At 33.5% G+C, this 25,949-nt stretch overlaps 1 protein-coding gene across 5 annotated transcripts in view; it reads right to left on the bottom strand.

The window, feature by feature from the left end:
• The window catches only part of Rad54b (RAD54 homolog B), a 99,828-nt gene that overhangs the window by 37,987 nt on the left and 35,892 nt on the right, over positions 1–25,949 (bottom strand). Inside the window, exons 1-3 of one of the 5 annotated variants that reach the window (XM_078016910.1) lie at positions 18,312–19,368; positions 14,258–14,303; positions 7,439–7,562 (exon numbers count right to left, since the gene is read on the bottom strand). The exons of 1 other annotated variant lie outside the window; for it this stretch is intronic. In XM_078016910.1, coding sequence (XP_077873036.1) covers positions 7,439–7,562; positions 14,258–14,303; positions 18,312–18,685 — 544 coding nt within the window. In that variant the 5' untranslated portion in view covers positions 18,686–19,368. Of the gene's footprint in view, positions 1–7,438; positions 7,563–10,749; positions 13,782–14,257; positions 14,304–18,311; positions 19,369–25,949 lie in introns of those variants that run through there. 3 more of the 5 variants (XM_078016908.1, XM_078016909.1, XM_078016911.1) reach the window with 3 other exon arrangements.

The raw sequence follows: 25,949 nt of genomic DNA, 5'->3' as shown, positions 1-25,949 counted from the left end.
ACTTTTTACTGTTTATATATTATTGTAAATACATTTCTGCATAATCTTCTATTGGAATAACGTATAATTTAATTAGTGCTCTATTGTTCAGCTTTTTGTTGTTATCAATTCTATTTTACACAATCTTTGTTCATCTTGATTTTCAAGATAAAGTCCTAGAAATTAAAGCACTGTTCCAACAAGTTTCAAGATTTTCAGACTTGTCTTAAATCAACAAATTTTTCTCCAAAAAAAGGCTGTATCAATGATATTCCCACCAATCACAATATATCATCAGCACAATATCATCTTTACCAACTACTAATATTTTATACAGTAAAATTGTCTTCTTTCTTGATGTAGTTCTATGAATTTTTTTTTAGAGAGAGAATTTTTTAATATTTATTTTTCAGTTTTTCGGTGGACACAACATCTTTATTTTTATGTGGTGCTAAGGATCGAACCCAGCACCCTGCACATGCCAGGCGAGTACATTACCGCTTGAGCCACATCCCCAGTCCAAGTTCTATGAATTTTATATGAATCTCTCTATATAGATTAATATAACTGCCACAACCAAGTTATAGAATAGTTATTTCCACCATCCCACAAGACTCTCCAATGCTATACACTCACCCTACCTCTCCAGAAATTACTGACCTGTTTCCCATAAATATAGTTTCAGTTTTTTTACAATATCTAATAAATGGAACCACCCAGTATACAAACTTTCAAGACTGGTTTCTCTTACTTGATACAATGTTTTTAAGATTCATCCCAAATTGTTGCTTAAAGCAACAGTTTATTTATTTTTACAGAACAGGGGATTAAACCCAATGTTTCTCTACCACTGAGCTACATCTCCAGCCCTTTTTATTTTAACACAGGGTCTCCCTAAATGGTCCAGGCTAACCTGGAACTTGTAATCCAATGATCTCAGTCTCCTAAATAGCTGCAATTACATTTATGTGCCAGCACACCCAGTTGTTCTTTATTATTATATATAATACTGAACAACAGTGAGCTGTTTCCAGCTCTTGACTATCATAAGCTTCTATATTGTGTGAACACTCATGTTTACCAATTAACTGGTAGAAATAGTATCTTCTTAATGACATAATTCAAATTTGATTATTGGTGATAAGACGTTTTTTAGATATATCTTCGTTTTCTCTTTGTTTGACTCCCCTAAGTCACGTTCAACTTAAAGGATATACTTAAGGTAAAAGAGAAGATTCTCATTTCCTCTACCAGGACCAGTTGGGGGTTTGGTTTAGGGAAAAATTATGTTGTGGGATGGAGGAAATTGAGTTGAGGAGGGTTATGTTCTTTTCTTTCTTCCTTCCTTTTCTTTCTTTTTTTGTAGATTTAGAACAGTGACAATAAATGAGCACCCTTTAAAATGGAAAAAAAAATTCTCATGTATTTACATTTTTAATCTGACCAGAAAACACACAATGTCCACTTAATCCAACATGTTGTCCAAAATGTACAGTCTAAACCTAGACTCTCAATCACTACTTTTTTTTATTTTAAAATATCTTTATTTGTTTATTTATATGTGGTGCTGAGGATCAAACCCAGGGCCTCGCACTGCTAGGCGAGCGCTCTACCACTGAGCCACAAATTTTCCTCTCAATCAAAATTTCACATAAATTTTTAAATAGAAAATAGATACAAAGAATATAAATTAGGGGCTGGGGTGCTGGCTCAGTGGTAGAGTGCTTGCCTAGTATATTCAAGGCACTGGGTTCAATTCTCAGCACTGCATTAAAAAAATAAATAAAGGTCCATTGATAACTTAAAAAAAAACAAAAATATTAAGAAATTCGGTCAAAATTAAATAAAAAACACAAAACTATTACATTTTAATATGTAAAATGCTAAAAAAAACCCACTTAAAACATTGATTGTGCTAGAAGAATCAAGAATCTACTTAATGTCTCTCTTAATAGGAGTTACTAAGATATGGAGCAATTGTAAAACTTTAAATAAACACAGGTCATTTAAACAGACTGTCCTGTTTTTGTCAGGGAGGGAGGGAGGGAGGGAGGGAGGGAGGAAGGAAGGAAGGAAGGAAGGAAGGAAGGAAGGAAGGAAGGAAGGAAGGAAGGAAGGAAGGAAGGAAGGGAGCAAGCGAGCAGCAGGGGAGAAGGGGATGGGAGGAAGGGAAGGAATGAGGAATGAAGGGGAGGAGGAGAGAAGGGGAGGGGGAGAAGGGGAGGGGAGGAAGGGAAAGAATGGGGAGGGAAGGAATGGGGGTAAAGGGGAGGGGGAGAAGGGGAGGGGAGGAAGGGAAAAATTGGGGAGGGAAGGAATGGGGAGGGAAGGAATGGGGGGTGAGGGGGGGAGGAGGGGGAGGGTGGGGAAGAAAATAGGAGGGAAAGAAAATTTGGGCAATGTAATATTTAACACATTAAAAGTTGCCAAGATAAAGTAAGCCCACTCACTTATTAGAAATATAAGCATTATACTATACTCTAAATCAATGAACTTTCAATGTGTTTCAGTAAAAGAGCCAAACAATATTTGATTTTTCTTTTTTAATAAGAGAAAACAGGTAGTGAGGGAGGAATTAGTGCACTCTTTGGCTTCTTACTTGACAAACTTGTTTTTCCACAGTAAATCATTGAAAAGACCATTGCATGGAAAAATACATTATGTTTCAGGGAGAAATAAGGAAAGTTTTAACACCAAACACCCTAGTCATTACCTCTATTCAATTTCCCACCCTCAAACTACTCCACTCTGACTTCCAGCATCATCCTCTCTCCAAAACTGCAAATATTAAGGGTCACTTAGGAGCTGTCAATAAATCCAGGTCAGGGCTGGGGCTATGGCTCAGTGGTAGAGACCTTGCCTAGCATGTGTGAGGCACTGGGTTCAAACCTCAGCACCACATAAAACATAAATAAATAGGGTTTAAAAAATAATCAGAAAAAAAAAAGAACACTGGCTATACTACAGCTGTGTGCCCTACCTCACTGTGCATTTGTATTATTATCACAACATATGGAAATGTGAAATAAAATTAAAATAAACCCAGGTTTTTATTCCTATATACAATGCTCAAAAGCTTTTGGACAGTATTACTTCCTCCTTGAAATAGTGAACTCTATTTCTGTAGCTCTTAAAACACCCTTATAAGGTTTCTCTTACCTCATTAGCTGCTGCTTCCTAGTCAATGCATACTTCTTTATCTAACCTTTCCTATTGGAGCCCTTAAGAACTTAGTACTAGGCGGCCTTCTACTCTCATGCACATCTTGAATTAGCTCCTCCTCCCCGTGGCTTTGATACAATCCATGTACTAACAACTTTTTTTTCCTCTTATCTCTAACACAGACCAAAACTCTAGATTTGTGTATCTATATACCCAACTATCTCCAGACATGACCACATGGATGTCTAACCAACATCTCAAACTCATCATGTCCACTATCTTCTCTCCAAAACCTGCATCTTCTTTATTTTTCCTGTCTTATCCTTGTTCAAATGAGAAATTTGGAAATCATCCTTGATACTTTCTACTTCCTTAGTCCCACAGCTGATCAACCACATAATCCAGACAAGTTGACCCGATTCTCAGTTATATATTATTTGCCTTCTCTGTTGCCTCCACTTATTCTGAGAAATCTTTACTGAGTTCTTTTCATGCCAATATTTCTTTAAACCATATTCCACATTTATTATTTTTAAATATAAATTTGAGCACGTATCCCTCTTGCTTAAAATTCATTAGTTTTTATAGTTCTCAGGGAAGTATGCTGCTTCCTGTCAAAGGGCCTTTTATTTGTCTTCCTCTAACGCACTTAACTAAATTAATTTCTACCCACTTCTGTATAAATTTCCCTGTTTCATGGGTTAGATCCAGTTGCCCTATTATTTCAGCATTATCTCAACAATTAATTATATAACAAATTACTTAGGATCAGTCTTCCCCACTATACTCTGAATCCTGAGCTGAGTGGTCTGTTTTGACTTTGTTCATCAACAAACTCCCAGATAATAGGTACTCTTCAAAATTGCCATTTTGACTGTAGGTAAATTTTGACTTCATGTTTTTGAAATATTTATGAAAGACAGAATTATCTCAAAATTAGTTTTCATCTGGAAAATAGTTTTAGAAAATAAACTCATTTTTGTTTTTACTTTAAAGACTTGATACTCTCAGAAAGTTTACTTGGGAAACAATTACTCTAAGATTCACCAGCCACTTCTTTCTGTATCATATCTTAATGATTACAGTTTTTATCAATGTGAGTTTTTTTAAAACCATAATTTCTAACAAATGTAAATTGCTCATTTTGTATAACTAAATTTCGTCAAGATTGTATTAATCCACCAATTTTTAGTCAAAAATTAGTGGCCGGTTTTCAGATACATTACTTGTCAATGTGTTATTTTCGTTGTTTTTAAGCCCGATTTCCCAGAGAAAGTTTGAAGGTTTTTAGCAGTAACAAAAAAGATGGGGTGATTTGACCAGTTTTTGAACTTTAAAAAATTTTGTGTTGTGCAACTGTAACCAATTTTAATTAGTACTTAAGTAATTCTAATAGCTGTAGTTACTATGAATCAAATAAAGCACTGATAATAACTTCTTTTTTTAATGTGGCCTTCTGCTTTTTATTGGGTTATTCAAGAGAAAAGTATAATTTCCTTTAAATTGTCCAAGAGTTCCCTAAGGCAGGGTAAAAAGAATGTCTCATCAAAATGACTCGGGAAAACATCCTAGATCAAATATTCTATTTTCACTGTCTAAAAAATTATTGTTATATCCAAGAACACTCCAATACCACCACCAGCAAGAAAAAAAAAAAAGAAAAAGCTGAATTAAATAAAGCATAATAATTAAATTCTGGGAACTCAGAAATTACTTATAATTAACTTTGAAATAGCCTTAGACTCTCCAGATTTAATACACTCTCGCAGAGCAGGGGAAGAGCACAAACCAAGGAGCCAGACTGCATGTGTTTAAATCTTGGAATCCACCATTTAATAGCTAGGTGGCCCTGGAAAAGTACTTATTAGAACATTTTGTGACAGTTTATGATTCTATAAAATGAAAGGAATACTAATACCTACCTTCAAACTGATCATGAACATCAGATAACAGATGTAAAATGCTTAGAACCATTCTTGTCACATAAAAAATGCTCCCTAAGTGTTTACTACTGTCATCATCATTTTACCTTTGCCCTGTTCCAACAGTCCCATTTAAAATATTATGTAGGTGCAGGGCATGGTGGTACATGCCTGTAATATCAGCAATTCGGGAGGCTGAGGAATAGGATCAAAAGTTCCAGGCCAGCTGTAGCAACTGAGCAAGACCCTTTCTCAAACGAAAAGAAAAAAGGGATGGGAATGTAGCTCAGTGATAGAATACCCTGGGTTCAATCTTCAATATTTAAAAAAAGAAAAAAAAAATCTACCTACTTGGGCAGGTGAAAGAAGATGAGTAACTCCAAAAAATACAATGAAGATCAGTAATGGAATGGTGGAACATCACAACCTCCTAAATCTAGACTATTTGTACAACAGAAAATATTGACTTACTATGTCCCAGGCTAACCACTCTAAAAAATTCCAATCTAACAATATGTTATTTCTAAACTTGGTTCTGATCTATATCCCCCTTGACCATGTACTGTACTTCCCAAATCAACAGATCTGCATGAACATGACAATTGAAGGCCCATCAGCAAGATTACAAAGTAAGGATGCTTAAAATCATGCTTTGAAGAAGATAATGCCATTTACTATTAATAGTGGGCATTATCATCTTAATGAAAGATTCCTAAGTATAGGATGACTTAATTATATATCCCACAACTGCAAGCCTTTAATATTGTAAACACAAAAGTTGTTTTCAGTGGTACAATAAAATTTAAAATATCTCAAATAATAAAAAATGCAAAGAGTCTTGCAGATTGTTTTTGTTTCAAAATTACCAAATCTCTAGAACTTTTAACACACATTAACATATAACTGAAAAATGAATTTAAGACTAAAAGATTTTATTAAACTAAAAATTATAAAACATTAATGCATAAGTCCCTTCAGACAGATAATCAGCCATAGTTTTCTTATCTAATAAAAGAAATTGAATGTCAACTAAGTACAAATATCATTATGTGTAAAATAAACTTAGAAGATACTTTTTTGCATTAGAGATCATTTTCTGAATATCCTTTATAAGCATGACAGGGACTATACAGTTCATATTTCTTCAATACCTCATGTCAAAGAATATATGCAGCAAGAACAAAAATGAAAAAAATAATCAAACTACAATATTTCCAGGTATCTAAATTATCTGCTTGACATTTTTAATTCATTTAAATATGAGTTATACATCAATTTCAATTATGACATTCGTTACTGAACATGCAAAGCTTTATTTAAAAAAAAACGCATATATTGTTGATTGAAATGTAAAAACGGTACAATCATTTTGGGGAAAGGTCTGGCAGTTTCTTAAACATTAAATGTAAAAGTTCCCTAAGCAGGCATTATGTCCACAATAAATCCGTAGAATATTCATAAAATACTTATACATAAGAGCCAAAATCTTGATATTTCCCAGAAGTCCATCAAAAGAAAATGGGTAAATTTATATATCTATACAATGAAATACTATACAGCAATAAACTATTAATATAATATATGAAATCAGGTGAATGTCAAAAACACTAAGTTAACCTAAGTTAAGACCAAGTTAAAAAAGAAGAAAGTATGCACTGCCTGGTTCCAATTATATGAAGTTCTAGTACAGGCAAAATCTACTTAAGATTTTTAAACAGAACAATGGTTGTCTGAGATGCCAGGGGATTGATTTCAAGAAAAGGGCAGGAGGAACTTTCTGATGTGATAACATTCTATATCTTTTGTGTGTATGCACAGTACTGAAGATTGAACCCTGGGCCTCACCCAAGATAGGCTAGCACAGAGCTACAGTGCAAATTCTTTCCCACTCTGTGGAATGATTAATCTTAAATCAACAAGGAGCAAGATAACCTGAAACATCTCCAAGTCCACATTTCTTTTCCTCCAGTTCTTACATCATTTTAAATTCTGATTGGAGTTTGAGCAATACAAATGTAGGTATTTTCCAAAACTTATCAAATCATACATTTAAGATTTCAAAACTACACAAATATTTATTTTTGTGCAAATAAACATAAGACTCTAGTAATGTTGAAATGTTTAGAGATAACTATTCTAATTTTGTAACATGCTTTAAAATAATGTTTTTCTTGAAGCTGATCCCAGCATATATGGTGAAAAGGATCAGTTTCAGAGGTTCTTTTAAGGATAGGGACATCAGAACGAGCTAATGGACTAGATGTGGGCAGTTAGGAAAAGACAGTAATTAAAAATGGCTTCTAAATTTTTAGCTTGACCACCAAGTAATACAATACACTAAGACCAGAGGAGGTACAAGGAGTAATAAGGATTACCTTTCTTCCCCATCCCAGGCAGGGTTTTCTGTCCTTGAGCACACAGCCACCACAGGAATAAGGAATGGCTCCAGAAGACCCACGACACAGACTCTGGGACAGTAGTGCCCTGTGTCTCTCCTTTCTTAGCAAAGCAATAAAACTTGTTTTTCTTTTTTCTCAATAAAATAAAATAATAATAATAATAGTGGTTTCCTTAAAAAAATGGAGGGTTAGATAAATATGCAATAAAGCAAATATAGTAAAACATTAACTGATATTTTGAATTGATTTAAATAATAGAACTTTTTCAATTCTGACATTACAATTATTGAACATGTAAAGCTTTACTTAAAAAAAAACACACTATTTTTTTTTTAAAGAGAGAGTGAGAGAGGGAAGGGAGAGACAGAGAGAATTTTTAATATTTATTTTTTAGTTATCGGCGGACATCTTTGTTTTTGTATGTGGTGCTGAGGATCAAACACGAGCCGCACGCATGCCAGGCCAGCGCGCTACCACTTGAGCCACATCCCGAGCCCAAGAAAAACACACTATTGAATGAATTATAAGATGGTATAATCACTTTGGGGAAAGGTCTGGCAATTTCTTAAAGTCAAATGTGTAAGTTCCCTAATCAAGCATATGCCAAGCAAAATCTAAGTGGTAGGAATATGAATATTTATTACGAAATTCTTTCAACTTTTTATTGTATATATGATTTCTTAATAAAAATGTTAGGGTTTGTAAAAATCTTTGTTTATTCCATACCATTTTTTGGGTGGTGGTGCTGAGGATTGAACCCAGGGGTTCTCTACCATTGACCTACACTCCCCAGCCCCCACCCCTTTTTAACTTGGATTTTGAGATGCACCCCTTTTTAACTTTGATTTTGAGACAGGATCTTGCTAACTTGTCCAGGCTGACCTCAATCTTACAGTCTTCCTGCCTCAGCCTCCTAAGTAAAGGGGATTACAGGAGTGCATCACTGCACCCAGCACCACACATACTTTTAAAACACAAAAGATCTATTAATAAAAAGTGTAATACTAATACATCCATTTTTTTTCAATTGCCTAGGCTAACTTGATTGGTAGTTTTATTTGCATTTACTCATTTATTTTGCTTTCCACTATTTATAAAGCTACTGAAAACTTTAAATAATTTCAAATCATAGCTACTAGTTTTAATCAATTTAAAAGACATATAAAAAATTAAACAATTTCTCAAAATAATACATAAAGATTTAGTATAATTCTGTTAATGTTTAATTTAGTTGCATACTTAAAGAATTTTCTCTTGTATTTAATTATGCAATATTTCATTTAATTCTTTTTATAATCAAATTCACTATCAAATATTTTTAAAGATTTTAATCTTTATTTTTTATTTTTGTTTATGTGGGGCTGAGGAATAAAAGCAGTGCCTCACTCTTGCTAGGCAACTGCTACCACTGAGCTACAACCACAACCTTCACTATCAAATTTTGATTTTGAGAATTTGTGGGTCTTAATATTTGAAAAAATATAATATTTAGATAGGTACATTTGGTATTATATAATCATCTAAATAAATTTATTTCAATTATACCTCATCAAAAAATTTCAACTCTATTGTATTGAATTCTTTTGGGGGGGGGCGGTAATAAAAAAATACAAATCAATATAATGTATTAATTGTAATTAAAAGAATATGTATTAATAAATCATTTGCTTAACCACCATCATCAGTGGTATATATTAAATATAATTTATTGCACTCTAAGATATTTAAACATGTCTTTAAAATACACTTAAACTTTTGCAAATGAAAATCAACCAAGACTGACTCAGAAAAAAATTACTTTAGTATACTTATTACAATGAATGTAATTCTGGTATTTAAAAATACACAAAAATAAAGTTTCTTAATCTGCACAGCCCTAAATGCTAAGGAATTGTGTCACTTGAAACCAAGTTTGGACAATTCTGGAGAAAAATACAATTACCAGATTATTCTAAAAGAAGGCACATGGAAAATATTCATATTTTAAACATTATCACAAAAAGATGGAAAAGGGAAGATCAACTCTTTCAAAAGTGAAATACCAAGTTGTTTCATTACACAAAATGAAAAATTTTAATATTTCAAGAAACCTGGCATTTATTAGAAATGAGAAAATTAAGCTTTTCTTATAAGATTAAGCTTTTTCTTATTATAAATCATATCTAGTTTAGAAAATCATAAGTTATAATAATGACAACATATCCATTTAAGCTCATATGGATAAAAGGAAGACAGAAAGCTGGCAAAAATAACCTATCCACTACCTAGATTAATACATTGAATGAAATAAACTTTCAATTTAATTTTCAAATTTAAAATACTTCTACAGAATCAAATCTAAAATCAAAATAAATTCACTCTTCTCTATATTTTCCCAGTACTATATGTTATAGATAAAATTCCATACGTAGGATGTCTGGAAGGTTCCATGTATACACCACTGGTACTAGCAGAATTTCTTCCTCCCATTAGTGATACTGTCCTCAAAAAAAAAACTGCTAATGGAAGTTGGTAAGTAGTCCCCAAACTCAAAATATCTCAATATCAAAAAAAAAAAAAGGTTAACTCATAATTTCCCTAAGATACTTTAAAAGATAATAAACAACCTCCAAAAAAATGTTCTGTGGTGAAATGAGCAATTTTCTTTATTCAGAAATTCTTATAAACTACACTATGGTAATCATGGTGTGTATGGAGGAAGTGGTTAGAAAATGGAAAATTACATACATTTAAACTTTTGCAAATCAAAATCAAACAAGATTGACTCAGAAAAAATTACTTCAGTATACTTACTCCAATGAATGTAATTCTGGTATTTAAAAATACATAAAAATAAAGTTTCTTAATCTGCACAGCCCTAAATGCTAATGAATTGTGTCCCTTGAAACAACCAAGTTTTGTATAATTCTGGAGAAAAATACAATTACCAGATTATGCCATTTGATGGGCAATAAAGGAATTTTCAAAGGCAATATAATTACATATCATTTTGTATATACATGATTTTTTTTTACCTTGTACAATGACTTTAGAACCAAACTACCAAAAGAGGTACGTTGTACTTTTTGAACAGAAAAATATTCTAGGAACATCTCAGAGAATTAACATTACACAAAACACATTTTGTTAAATTGATTTTGTTGTATGAAGTCAATACTTTAACACTCATCAATTTCAAGTGATAGCATGCTGAATATGTGATTAAATATCATATAAATAATTTGCATTGTAATTTCAAAAAGTAAAACTGTCTAAAGAAGTATTTACTAGAATTATAAAAATACTACCTCAAATTAGAGGACTCGTGACACTCAAAGGAAAGTCATAGCACAGATGAAAGAGAGAAGATAAAATTGTCAAATAAATATGATTTATACCCAAGACATTTCTATAATAAAAAGCTTAACTCTAATACAAGGTATAAAAAGTTTTTTAATTCAACTAATGAAATTAAGTAATCAATAAGCTAAAATAGTACCCACAAGAGTTTATTTTTTGTTTCTATAGCCACAACCTAAATTTCCAATTAAGTTTTCTCTCACTACAATGCCTACTACTAAATGCTACTATACTCTCTTCCTAAATTACAGCTCTAGTATATTGTCCCCCTAATCAAACATTTGCAGTGGCTTCCCATTGTATATTCAGTTAAGTCTGACTCCTTAAAATAGCATTTTATTTAATCCATTATCTGGCACCAACCAACATCCAAATTGATATCCCTTTGCTTACTTCAACCCATTCTGCTTTTCCACAAAACTTTTTTTTGAGAGTCTAACATGATTTAGGCACCAAGTTAGGCTGTAAAATACTCTTATTTCAAGCCAGGTGCAGTGAGGCACCTCAACTCAGGAAGCTGAAGACAGGAGGATTGAGAGTTCCAGGCTAGCCTTAGGCTATTTAGTGAGATCCTATCTCAAAAAAAAAGGGGGGCGGGTGTTAGAGATGTAGCTCAGATATTTAAACATGTCTTTAAAATACATTTAAACTTTTGCAAATCAAAATCAAACAAGACTAACTCTGAAAAAATTACTGGATTTAACCCCCAATACTGTTTTTAAAAATACATAAAACTTATCTCATTGACTCAAATTTTAACCAGCATTAGAATCCATAAGAGGGCCTATTACAAAAGATTGCAGGACGCCATCCTCAAAAATTTCTGATTCAAATGGAATTTCTAATAAGTTCTCAAGTGATGCTGATGTTACAAAGCACTACACTTGGAGAATGATAGCTCTACTCCAAAAAGTCACAAACTGGAAGCCCCATGGCTGAATGAAGCCCACTCACATGTCTACATGGTATCTGAAAGACATTTTGAATTATTTGTGAATATTTTAAAATTGAAAAATATTATGTATACTGCAGGTTTCTGGTTTACTCCTGCAAGTAAAATTCTACTCAAATAGAAGCTCCAGAGAGGTGTCCTAGTCTAGGTTACCAGAGTCTGAATTGGGTCTCTGTAATTTCACTTTAAAGCACCTGGCTTAGCATTGCATTTTTGCTTGCACATCCTGATCATTTTTTTCCCACTCTCCATTCCTTTTTTCGAGAGCTCACTCTGACTTCAAACACCCTTTCTCCCTGTATTGCTGAAATTCTAGTTGCCCATTCTCAAGCTTGATTTAAAATTCTTTCTCAACAAAATCCCAGCCAAATAGATATTCTTAAATAAAACACATATTAAAAATTTAACAAAAGTTTAATGTGTTCTTTAAAAAATCAAGGTTTTATTTCCACAAATACTAAAATAGCAATGTTTACCTGAAACAAGGCTATCTCATTAAATTATAAACATAAGATATTTTGCTATTTTCAAAGTAAAATTTTCATTTTTCACTGATTTTTACTTTTAAAGAAACCTATTTCAGGAAAATGAAATAGGAAAGAACTTTCAATCACACAGTCAAAATACAACTTCAGTATGATATCAGATCTCAATTTATAGAACAAAAAAGAGAAAGGGTTATGATTCCTTTGGTTTTAATCTAACAATTGTTAACCGTAATCTTTTGTTGCTGTTGTTGTTTGTGGTCTTGCAGATTGAACCTAGGGCCTCATGCATGCTAGTCAAACACTCTACCACTAAACTACATTCCAAGTCTTAAAAGTAGCTTTAATTAAATAAATTCTTCAAAATTTTAAATCTAGAAATCTGGAGGATATTTTAGCAGATTTTTACTTGTATAGAATAAATTGGGAGGAGGGGAGGAGAAAAGAAAAATGAATACTGGTCCTTGCACTGCTGAAGCTTTGTTACCGCAGTAAGTCACTGAGTTCTCCTTGGACCTGGGACCTATTTCATTACCTCTAAATTAAAGAGGAGGAAAAAAGTATTTTCCAAATGTTTTCCATCTCTAAAATCTAAGACTTACTCCTTCAAAAGATGAAAACATAAAAAATAGTGTCATAATGAAATTATGGCATTTGCCAGTAAATGGATGGAAATGGAGAATATCATGCTATGTGAAATTAGCCAAACTCAGAAATTCAACAAACATTTTCTTTCATATGCAGAAGCTAAAATAAAACAAAGGAAAGTGGGAGGGGAAGATAGAATATAAAGAGCCAATCAAATATGAATTAATACATGAGCAAAAGGAAATCTAGTAGAGGAAGAAGAATGGGAGAGGGGAAGAAGATGGGAAAGAAAACGGGGAGAATCATGAACTGAAAACAATTTCCATGCATGTAAGAGTGTGTCAGGATTAATCCAACTACTGTGTATAACTATAAATAAACCTCTAGTTAAAAAAAAAAAAAACTACAGTGTCATACAGATAAGGTTTTTTTGTGGTGGTGGTGGTGATTGTGGTACTGGGATCAAACCCAGGGCTTTGTACATCTCAAAGTAAGTGCTCTACCACCAAGCTGCATCTGCAGCCACAGAGAAAAGCTTCTTGTTATTGAGTCAGTATAGTTTCTAAATTGGACTGACTTTAAAACCTTTAACTATATGTTTCAAACTTCTAACCCAAAGTGCTGAACACAGAACTTTGAGAGAATATGTTTATATATACATATTTGTATATATTTTAATGATTAAAATAAAAGGCCATCTATAAGGGCAATAACTAAAAATAAATTGGAGGAAAAATATTACCAATCAACACATCAGTAAGTTTTGATATCCAAAAAGAAAGTCAAATAATTAGGAAACCATGCCCCCCCCCGCAAAAAAAGAAAATCATGTCAAAAGTTTTTCCATAATAGATATTAACAACATTTTCCATACATCTATTTGCTTCAGAATATTCCCAAAGTAATTTTGGACAAAATTTAAATAATCAAATTGAAAAACTTAAAAAGACCTCAAAGATTATTATAATCAGGTAGATCATGCCGTAAGCGAATTGCTTTCAGCTTCTCCACTTCAATTTTTGCTCTCAGTAGCTCTTCCTCTAGCTGCTGCCTTCTTTTCAATCCATCCCTCTTCTCCTGAACATATAATCCAAAATTTCTTTGATTTTCTAAAATTATCTGATGCTCTGCTTTCAACATTTGCAGGATCTGAGGATCGTACCCTAATAGAGACCTAAAATGTTCTCCACTTTCATGCCGAAAAAAATCATCTCTCCTTGGAGTAGAAGTTGGAGATGATGTCATTCTCATATCAACAGAGGAAAGTGATGGTGACAAAGATCTTTCCATAACATGTACTAATTCATGTTCTTCTCTTTGCTCTAAAACATCGCTGTGTTGAGGATTTAAAACCAGTGGAGGAGGTGGTTTAATGTCTTCTTCTTGCTTCACCTCCACTGTAATAGCAACAGGATGGTGATCCAACATTACCTGTAGTGAACTGGTACCGGCTTGTGCAGGTTCATCCAAGTTCGCACTACAGCACACAAAAAAAGCATTATAAAATATAAACCAAATGAAGATATGAGCATATTTATAGCATGCTTCATATTTAATATATACCTAATTATTAAGCCTAAAAAGCCAGGTATGGTGATGCATGCTGAAATTCCAGTAACTGGGGAAGCTGAGGCAAGAAGATTGATTCAAGTGCAAGGTCAGCCTCAGCAACTTAGTGAGACCCTGTCTCAAAATAAATAATAAGGGCTGGGGATGTAGCTTGGTGGCAGAGCATCCTGGGTTCAATCACTACTACAAAAAAAGGGAAAGAAAAAGAGAGAGTGGAGAGAGAATTGGGGGGGGGGGAATGAATATGAGAATTGTGAAACAAGAGAAGTTTAACCCTGGGCATAACAAAGAGACTTAAGATTAGGATTTCAATAACACATACATATAGGTATCCTCCCCATCCTTATCCCTTTTTGTGTGTCTTGTTTTATGGTACTGGGGATTAAACCCCTGGCTTCTGGCATGTTAAGCAAGCGCTCTACCACTGAGCCAAATTCCTGGCCCTCCCTTATTAACTTCAAAATTGGGCTTTTAAAAAAGAAGTACAAATCTTATATAGTATAAACAAAGTAGATAAAAAAGAAAAGCCATTTTTAATGCTCTCAAAGAGATACCAATTGCCCCTATAACCTCAAGGTTTTTAAATAGTGTTAAGGGTCATTTAATATATTCTGTGCCTCCCTCTTCCCATACCTTATTTAGATCTCCCGCTCTGTTGTCTTTGGATTGTTATAAAAATAATCAAGGTTCATGACTTCTAGGAAGACAGTGGAAGCCCATTTATGTGAGGTACTGATTTCTGCATTGACCCAAAAAACTAAAACTAAGGTCTCTATGGCTTTGGAGTATACCCCTTTACCTATATTGAACCACATAACTCAGCTGCTCTTTAAGTCTTTCAATCATGGGAAGGTAAAGTTAACAAGAGCAAGGGGTTTTATCCATCACAGCATACCCAGGATCTAGCATAATATAGCACTACTTAGAATATAGTAGATGTGTTGAATGAATAAATGAACAAATAAAATGATTTTTATATGAAATATTCTTAAATGGCCTATATAGGCACATTGAAGGTTTGCTGAATTTACAACAATTCCCATAATGTATACATTCCTAGTAGAGGTAATTAAGAGTTTTTAGCATAATTTACACTCTGGCATATTTTTTTTTTGACATTATGAACACAATGCACTTTAAATCCTATTTTTAAAAAAAAATAATTTCAAGTATAACATGAAGCTATTAAGAATATATATGGGGGGCTAGAGCTCAGTGGCAAGAGTGCTTGCCTAGAATGTGTGAGGCACTAGCTTTAAATCTTAGCACCACATATAAATAAGCAAATAAAATAAAGATATTCTGTCCATCTATAACTACAAAAAACAATTTTCAAAGACTATATTTGTGTGTGTGTATATGTATATTCTTGAGCTTTTTTTTTTAAATTATGCTTCTGCCTAACTTAAAAGGGAAAATAAAAAGGGAAAAGAGATTATTGGAACACTAATGGAAATATGTTAACATTATTTAAGGAACATTTTATAAATGATAAATAACATTATTAGGAATATATCCTAGATGATGATTAAAATGTTGGAATACATTCACATAGAAAATAAGGAAAAAAAATTAAAAACTCCCATAAGTTACTTATTAATAATATTAAGTTGCCAGAAATATCAGATATTTATCTAAGAAGATACAAATTTAAACAATTCAACAAAATATATATTATAAAAATTAAGTTTTAAAAATTCAAATAAATACTGTTCCAGTTTAGTATGTATAACAGTATAAACATAAATATTACATTTCTCCCACTATATTAAAAATATACTTATATCTGGAATATTCCATTCCATTTTAGTTGAAACATTACAAGCATAACTTTAAAAAAAAAGAAAAGAAAGAAAGTTTTAAGAAAAGTAGCAAAAACAATAAAAGGACTTAAAGGATCAAGAGGTTGTAGAAACAAAGCATAATCTGACATTAGAGAGAGGTAAAAATAAAGACGTAATTCAAAGTAAGTTGTAGAAACAGATTTACTAAGCAGCTGTATATTTTTAAATACATTAAATAATATAAACATTAATATTTACTTGTAAAAAAGGGAGAGTTTGGTGAGATTAACAGTAATATTTATGTAGAAACATAATTAAGATTATAGAATAATTATAAATTTCTGATATAAAGATTCAATATGACATCAAATAAGTATATTAAATATATATTAAGTGAGTAAGCTAATAAAGAGAAAATGTCAATATAGACACTAACAGGTAAAAATTTAAGTGGTATATTTCTTATATTCTTCCCTTTAAAATTTAAAAACATTACTATTATTTAAAAAGTATAGAAATGCATAAGTCAATTCATTTTAAATGTTTATATGTACATTTATATGATGTATGTATACACACATAAGAGGACAAACTATAAAGATACTTGCATATTTATATATTATTTCTCTTCTATATTCACTGTATTTTTAAAATATGCAACTAATGAAAACTGCAGTGTTTTTATGTGTAGTTTTTTAATTATAGAAAATTTAATACAAAAAAAGGTAGTTTTCCACCTGTAAAGCAAAAGCCTTTTTTTCTCTGGGGTTGATGAAGGTGGAAATTATGAGTATATAGCACAGCATACAACAAATTTACTGTAGACTTTATTGGATATCCAGCATATTAGGAGGACCTTATCATTTGTCATCAGAGGGAACATTTTAACCAGTGGCCCCAAGAAATTAATCCACTGTGCATCCATGTCCTGAATTCCCACTGGTGATTTTTTAAAATAGTTCTATCAAGTAGAAAAAAGCAGTATGTAGTAAGAAACTAGGCTCAAAAATATTTTCCTGGTAAATTACAAAAATCACAGAATCTCTTGGTTAAAGTTTTTTCTTCTGTTCTTCTAACTTAAAAGAGATTTCACAGGTAATCAATAATTTTGCTTACATAATGCCTTTCCTACTAGTAAGAAAGCACATTGTGTAAAGCTTTGTTTGAAAGACTCTGCAACTAAACAAGGAGTTTCCAGTTTGCTTTAATTATCCTAAAAGGTTCAGAAGAATGTAACTGCCATTTTTATTGTTTGCCAAGGGTTGAAATTTTAATTAGTGGCAAGATAATATAGTTTTGAATATTTCCAGGCAAAACATTACTTAGAGCACAATTATCTCAAAAATTGTTTCTAACCCTAAAAGAACTCATTTGCTATTATGGGTATAATAAAATTCATAGTTTGATATCCTTTCAAGGCAGTATAAGAAAGCTTACCCTTTCCTGTATGATCCAAGATCAAAGTGAAACTACACCATGAATGAATAAAAACAAAACCTTAATTTCATTAAGTAATCTGAATCTCTAATTAGACATTAATTCCCTTTAGTTGTGTTCATCTTATTTTAAGTGTTAGAAAAATAATTTATCCTGTCTTCAAATATATAATCATATCATTAATAAGTTTACTTAAATGTTGATTTTAGTTCTGTTCAGTGCATTCAATAAGTGGTAGACAGTGACAAATCATAAAAAAGCAAAGATTACATTTCTCCTGAAACTACTTACTTCATATAAATTTTACATAAAATTGAAAAATCCAGTGAAATGTAATCTTAATAGAAGAAAAAGGCAGCTCTTAAAGGCAAATTAAATAATTTAAATTTGAAGCTTAAAAAGTTTATGAAGTGATGTCACAAATTTCATCCCATTTATTTCTCCCTAACCTTCACTTTTAGAAACTGTAAGAGGGAAGGGGGGAGGGGAAGACAGTAAAAAGTGGCTTAAATCTAATGCAGCAGAAAAATTCCTTATAGTCTCACTTTTCTTTTTTTTAAGAAAGCAAAACAAAGACACTATTCATTGCTCCCCTTGTGGGGATGCTTACTATGCATATCTCTATCACAACTAAGCCAAAGCCCAATAGATAGGAGGCGCCATAATTTTCCACAACAAAATAAAATAAAGCTTACCTTTGTATGTGGTTCCTGTCTCTTACCAGGCAAAAACTGGAAATCTGGGGAATCATCTCCATAACTTTCTTGGTTGGCTCAGAAATATTGCTTTTAAAATCTGATTGGGCCTCTTTTTGCTGCAATAGCTCCTGTTTGGCATATTCTTTGAGCCTTTTGTAAAGGGTGCGTAGGCCCTGCGCTGTTCGAGGAGGGCGATCTACTCCAATTGCATTATAGTTAACTGCTATGATATCCCAACATCTATTCTTTTCCACTATGACTGAATGTTTATTAGTGTGTTCTTCGAGAATTTTCACATATGGCTTCACAAGCTTTAGCAAATCAAGCTTTTCAGATAAAGTAAAATTGGAAGATCTAGCCTTTCCTACCATTGTTCTTTTCAAATTAAGTAGGCAGTTTCTGAAACCACCATGCAGCCTTCAGCTCTGCTCAGCTCTTTTCACAAACAGAAAAAGATCAGGCTTAACTAGGCTAGCCTCATTTAGGCCCACGCCTACAGGGGAGGGTTTATTAAAATTCCTCCAGCTTAAGCTGACGCAGGTTCAGGAAATCTGCTTAAGCCAAGCCTGACCTACATAAAGCTTCTCACTGAAGAAGACAGGAAGGCACAAGCAAAACACACTTGTGTATAAAGAGAACAGCTCCAGATAGAATTTAATGCACAAAGGTCTAAAGATAAGCATGAACACAGCTAAAAATTAACTAATTTAGTGAGAATATCAAATTTTCACACATGTATGCCTGTCAGACTGAAACTGCACTGCAGTATCACTTTAATAAAAACAAAAATGAAACGGTTTTGTTCCATTTGTTTACAAATTCAGTAGACCGAAAACTAAAAGATATGAGTGGTGAATGTAGTGATTCCTAACAGAGCTCTAATCACAGTTTCTGAGCTGAGTGTTCTCCCTTACAAAATCTGCATAATGCTGGTCCTGCTGTCAATCAGGAATTGCATATCCTCTAGCTAGTTAGGTTACACCCAGCTCAGACTCCACAGTAAAGCTAAGCTTCTCCCTCATTTTACAGTCTACATTGGCTCCTGCATATTTTTTTTGAACACCAAATAAATTTTTGTTGAACACTAAATATAAAAACCAGGTAACAATTACATTTTTAAAGCAATGGATTGTTCTAGCTATAATGCATGTGAATATACTAGCCTGCTTTATTATGTGTAAAAATAACCATTCATGGTGAGAAACAGCATAATCACACCATAGGAATGCACACAACAAAATCACATTTGCTGTTATAATAGAGAATTTTTATTTAGCTATAATCACAAAACATAGACTATAAAAGGAAACACCTAATCTAGCCATTTGCAAGATCATGAGTTTTCATGCTTAATCCTAGTCTGAAAACATGATAAATAATAATGTAAACAAAACAAATCTATTTTCTCATGATATATATGTTTCTCCTGATAAGGGAATTAATTATAATCTATTTGAACAAGGTTCAATTCAGCCAATTACCAAACACTTACAAAAATGCTTCCAACCACTGTGCAAAGCTCAAAGAAAACAAAGTGCATCTATAAACAACTCCTGCACAGGGAACTGTAGTTTTACAGAAACGTTATAAATTCTCAATTATCTTGCTTTCATTCTTTTGAGAGAAGAGAAGCAAATTAAAATTATTATCACTTTGAACTGGAAAATGAGCTAGAAGTTTTCAATGTGGCAGGAAAAGAAAAATTAAAGATTGCTAGGTGCTCTATTAAATGCTACCTGTTTTCTGACAGGTTTTTGCCTTACAGGTAATGTGATTCTGTAACTACTAGTTTTTCCTTGCCCTTTTGTAGTTTTATAGCTTAGTAAATATAGGTTGAGTATCCCTTATCTTTTTTTTTTTAAAGAGAGAGTGAGAGAGTGAGTGTGAGAGAGAGAGAGTTTTTTAATATTTATTTTTTAGTTTTTTTCAGCGGACACACCATCTTTTTTGTTTTGTATGTGGTGCTGAGGATTGAACCCGGGCCGCACGCATGCCGGGCGAGCGTGCTATGGCTTGAGCCACATCCCCAGCCCCAGCATCCCTTATCTTAAAAGCTTCAAATCAGAAGTTATTAGGGTTTCAGATTTGGGGATATTTGCGTATATATGATATCTTAAGGATAGAACTCAAGTCTACACACAAAATTCATTTGTTTCATATATATTGCTGAGGGCCATTGCCAAGTAGGAATGATGCATCGAAATTTCCTTGCCAGCATACCCCATGTTAAATGGACTTGCCTTGGAAATTCGCTGACATTGCATGTGTGTTTGAGAAAGGTGACCCTGCTCAAGGACGAGGGTGGATCCAGGTTTAAGGTGTATCCTGCAGGTTTGAGGAAGTATCCCGCTCCTTAGGTTTAGGTCGTTCCGGTTTAAGACAATGTGGTTTTAGGGAAGTTCCAGGTTTAAGTTTATTGCTGCTGGGAATAGGGCGTTCCTGCTGCCTGAGTTCCCGTTGAGAGTTCTCCTGGAATTGAGAAAGTATTTTTGGGACGTGAATTGTGCGGGCAGAACTTGGATTTCCCCAGAACGTGTGTAGAGGCCGGTGTGAGTTCAGGAATAAAGAATTGTTGTTTGAACCTACAAAGCTGTGTGGTCGCTCGTGATCTTGTGCCCAGCCAAGACATTGGCAATATATCTTAAACATATAGCCTGAAGGTAATTTTATACAATATTTTCAGTACACCTACATTTCAACAAAAGAGCAGCTATGCAATTTTCCACTAGAAGGAGTCATGCCAACACTCAAAAAATTTCAGATTTTGAAGCATTTCAAAGGATGTTCAATCCATCTTAATGAAAATGATACATATTAAAAACTGATCCACTGGGCACAGCGGTATACCCCTGTAATCCCAGCGGCTTGGGAGGCTGAGGCAGGAGAAGCACAAGCTCAAAGCCAGACTCAGCAACTGAATGAGGCCCTAAGCAACTCAGTGAGACCCTGTCTTGAAATAAAATATAAAAAAGGGCTGGGGATGTGGCTCAGTGGTTAAACGCCCCTGCATTCAATCTCAGGTATCAAAAAAAAAAAAAAAAATTGACCCACTCCAACAACCACAAAGCTGCCCTATATTCAAAGTCACTCTAGCTTTTTCTAAGATTTCAAAACATTAAAGGAGAACTAAAGAAATAAAAAAAAAATACAGGATATAACTTTATTTAGATAATATTTTATTTTTGGAAGAAATACAGGTATGGTATTAAGAAATGAAATGCTGTTAAAAATTATTTTAAAAGAGCTCAATCTCACTAATTATCAGGAAATGTATACTAAAATGATTTTTCAACCACAGATAGGCAAAAAAATTTTAAACTAGAAATGTCAAGATAAGATGAGGGTATCTGGGTATGATGGCACAATCCTGTATCCCAGCACTCAGTAGGACGAGACAAATCACAAGTTCAAAGTTAGACTGGGCAAGTTAGCAAGTACCTATCTCAAAATAAAAAATATACACTTAGCGAGCCCCTAGTAACTTGGGAAGACCCTGTCTCAACATAAAATATAAAGAGGACTTGGCGATGTAGCTCATTACACTCTCTGGGTTCAATACCTGGTACCAAATAATAATAATTAGAAAATAAAAATATACAGGGCCAAAGATGTAGCTCAGTGGTAGACTGACCCTAGATTCAATCTCCAGTACCACAAACACAAACACACACACACATGTACACAAAGAGTGAATGAGGATACAAGGGAGTGCTCTTCAGTCCTATTGGCAAGAGTATAGAATGACACCCTAGGTAAAGATCTAGAACTATCTTAACATTTTACATGACTAAAACATTGTACAACTGTGGTAAATGTACTTTTCAAAATTTAACTTAGAAAAATACTCAAATACGCACAAGGAGTAATGAAGTATGCTACGTAGTTGCAGAGTATTGTTACCGGTTGATTTAAAAATTAATCCACACTTACCCCATTTTGTTCAGACATCTTACCCTGTATGAAGTCGGTGCTCCTTCCACATGAGCTTACTCCTGTAAAATCTAACACCTCCACCCCCACTCACCTGCACAGATCCCACAATATCCTTGCTCTATGGGACTAAAGCAAAATCGTTTTTCTGAGAATGTAACTTCTGAAAATATTAGTATATGACTCTTTTTTGTAACTTTCCATTTGTATGAAATGTAATTATCACTATTATCACTATTATCTTTTTTGTAATTATTATTATTATTATTATTATTTGGTACTGGGGATTGAACTCAGGGGCACTCAACCACTGAGCCACATCCCCAGCCCTATTTTGTTTTTTATTTAGAAGCAGGGCTCACTTAAGTTGCAAAGCACCTCACCATTGCTTTGAACTCTTGACCTGCTGGGATTATAGGGGTGCACCACCACGCCCAGTTCTACCTTGTAATTATGATTGCTCCTCCTGCCCACCCACCTCTTTGTGGTTTTAGGCCTTACAAGTGTATTCCTACTCCAATTGGGCTCAAGGGTTGCAGAACTGCTTGGTTCTCTGCACACTCTGCCCTGGCCAGAAATAAAGCTTCTGTCTTTATCTTTAAAGGACACAGTGAATTATTTGGAAATCTGGGGATAGCACTTTAACAGTATTAGAAGCAATCTAAAAGCACAATAGTTAAAAACTAGTTAAAATTAGAGTATATCCATGCTATGGCAAAATTAAAATGAAAGAGGCAGATTTCTATATATTGACACAGAACAAGCTTTAAAATACGGTAAATGAAGAGCAAGTTAAAAATATATATACACCATAATCCCATTATGCTTATATTGGGGCTCCAAAAATGAACCCCAAAAAGCAATCTCACAACCAAGGTCTCACTGGCCTTACCTCATCTGTCATCCCATTTCTCCTCTTTCTGTGAAGTTCCCCTATGTATCCATGGACCAAAAGAAATACAATTGTCTTCCATCCTTTCCAGTTTCATCAACCAAGGAAAACTAAGCTCCTATCACAGAAGAACTGAAAGTCAAACACCGTATCTAGAACTCAGATGAACTTTGTCCCAGGCCATGTCTGTTCTTCAGGTCCACTACCTCCCCTAAGGATCATTTACTGTTCCTCTAAAATTACCTATAGCCTATTTCTCTCTCCCCCATGAAGGATATATAAACTTCTAAATCTCCTAGATGACAGAATACTCATTTCCCTATGATTATGCCGTGTACATAATAAACTTGCATGCCTTTTTGTTACTACCCAGAATATTGTCATACTCAATATTTTCTGCTGGTAAGTCTATTTCTCATACCCAAATATCAGCTAGGCACAGTGGCGCAAGCTTGTAATCCCAGTGTATTGGGAGGCTGAAGCAGAATGATCACAAGTTCAAAGCCATCCTTAGCAAGTTAATGAGGTCCTAAGCAATTTAGCAAGACCCTCTCCCCCAAAAAAGGGCTGGGGATGTGGCTCAGTGGTTAATGCCCAGTACAAAAACAAAAAACAAATATCTCATCTTCAGAAGTAAAAGAGATGGTACCCTTGCCCCAACATTTATTTAAAAATAATAATAACAATAAAGCTAACTACTTCTGTAGGTAGAGAATGTTATATAAAAGAGAATGTTGATACATATTTCTAAAAATGTACTCACAAAAAGATCTAGAACCTTGCTATTCAATACAAGCCACATGTGGATACTGAGCACTTTTAATGTGACTAAACAGAATGAAAAACTGAACTTTTAACTTTATTAAATTTTAATTAATTTAAACAAATTTTAAACTGAGGAAGTATTACACTTTAGGTATGAGGTTTCCCCCAAAGCTCATATGTAAGACAATACAAGAAGGTTCAAAGATAAAATGATGAGAGATTATGAGACTTAACCAGTGAATTAATCCACTGATATGGATTAACTGGGTGATAACTGTAGGCAGGTATGGTGTGGCTAGAGAAAGTAGGCCACTAGGGCTTGCCTTTAGGGTTTATATTTTGTCTCTGGTGAATAGAGCACACTCTGCTTCCTGGCTGTCATGTCCTGAGATACTTTCCTCTACTACCCTTCCACCATGATGTTCTGCCTCAGCTCAGAACAAAGGAATTGGCTGTCTATGGAATGAGATTGCTGAAACCATGAGACAAAATAAACGTTTCCTCCTCTTAATGTTGTTCTTATCAGTTCTTTTAGTCACGGTAACAAAAAGCTAACTAAAAGAAGCATCATTATTTTTTCCTTAAACATAACTTTATTGTTTGGTAGGATACTATTTCACCTTAACCTTTTTGTCACATATGAAACTATTGTTTCTAATATTATTGACAAGGATTCCCTCCTTAACCAAACATTGCTTCTCTGAGAGCTCTTTTCAACTAGGACTAGTTCTTGGTCTGATGAGGCCAATTTAAGCAAGAATGTTACTAAGCCAGTTTATTAAGCATTTCCCAGCCCTTGCTATCAAATCAAATTCTTCATCCTCCCCACTTGATATTTTATGAAGTTCTCACCCACTCTCAATACCAAGTACATTACCAAATTAATTTACGCTGCAACTAAGCTATAAATCCCAGTTGTATTGAGAGTTGAGTTCAATCTTTTTCCCCTACTGCAATAGTATTGAATAATGTCTTCCTTGCCTGAGGCTGGAGGTGTAGCTGAGAGGTAGAGTTAGCAAGCACAAGGCCCTGGGTTCAATCCCAGCACCCTTAAAAGATAAAATGAAATAAAAATTTCCTTGCCTATTTAACCTGCCTTTTTTTTTTTTTTTTTTGTACTGGGGAATGAACCTAGGGGTACTTTGTCATTGAGCTACATTCCCAGCCCTTTTTAATTTGAGACAGGGGTCCACTAAATTGCACAATTTTTCTTTTGACATTATAAATAAGTACACCACCAATATAATAGATCTTGTTTAACAAACTGATTCATTTGGGAGAGATAATTCAATAGGGGATTGGAGTTGTGGCTCAGTGGTGTGCCTAGAACATGTAAGGCACTACTGGGTTCAATCCCAGAACCACATAAAAAACAAATAAATAAAAATAATAAAGGTATTATGTTCATCTATAACTAAAATTTTTTTAAATAAATAATAAATAATAAATAAAAAACCTAGCCAAAATATACAGGACCACACTAGATGTTAACTTTGTATTCAGATTCACAACACATTTTTGTGATGATGGCTTTACCAAGAAATACCAGTTCTTTGTATTTCTTGAATTTGGGGGGATTTCTTTGGATTTTTGGATTATGCAATGAAAAAAAAGCCAAATTGACTTTGCAGGTATGTCTGTATGAGGAGAAAAAAAAAAGACCTCAAGAAAATAGCAAGAACACAAGAATGGAATGAAGAAAATCAGGCTGTTGCAAAAGCTAATGTTGGTGCTGGCAAAAAGCAGAAATAGAGATTTTTCAATGACTTTAGGTGTGGAGACTATGTATTTATTTCACAAGCAGATTAATAAATTGCAAAAATGTTTTTTGAAGCTATATTGGCAATATAGAACTGCATACCAATGAAGAAGCTAGTCCTCCAATTGGAACAGTAAAAGAACAAAAATGAAGGGAAAGGGAAAGAAAACTGGAATAAGATATCTCAAATTTCATGATCAATATCAAATGTAACTTGCTATAACAGAACAAAAATTTAATTACCTGTTCATTAATCAAAATTTTAAAGATAATAAGTATATAATAGGAA

Source organism: Ictidomys tridecemlineatus, chromosome 7 (genome assembly GCF_052094955.1).
Source record: "Ictidomys tridecemlineatus isolate mIctTri1 chromosome 7, mIctTri1.hap1, whole genome shotgun sequence".
In the NCBI taxonomy this organism is placed as follows: domain Eukaryota; kingdom Metazoa; phylum Chordata; class Mammalia; order Rodentia; family Sciuridae; genus Ictidomys; species Ictidomys tridecemlineatus.
Note: the sequence above shows the minus strand (reverse complement) of the source record. Positions and strands in the feature narration are given on the sequence as shown.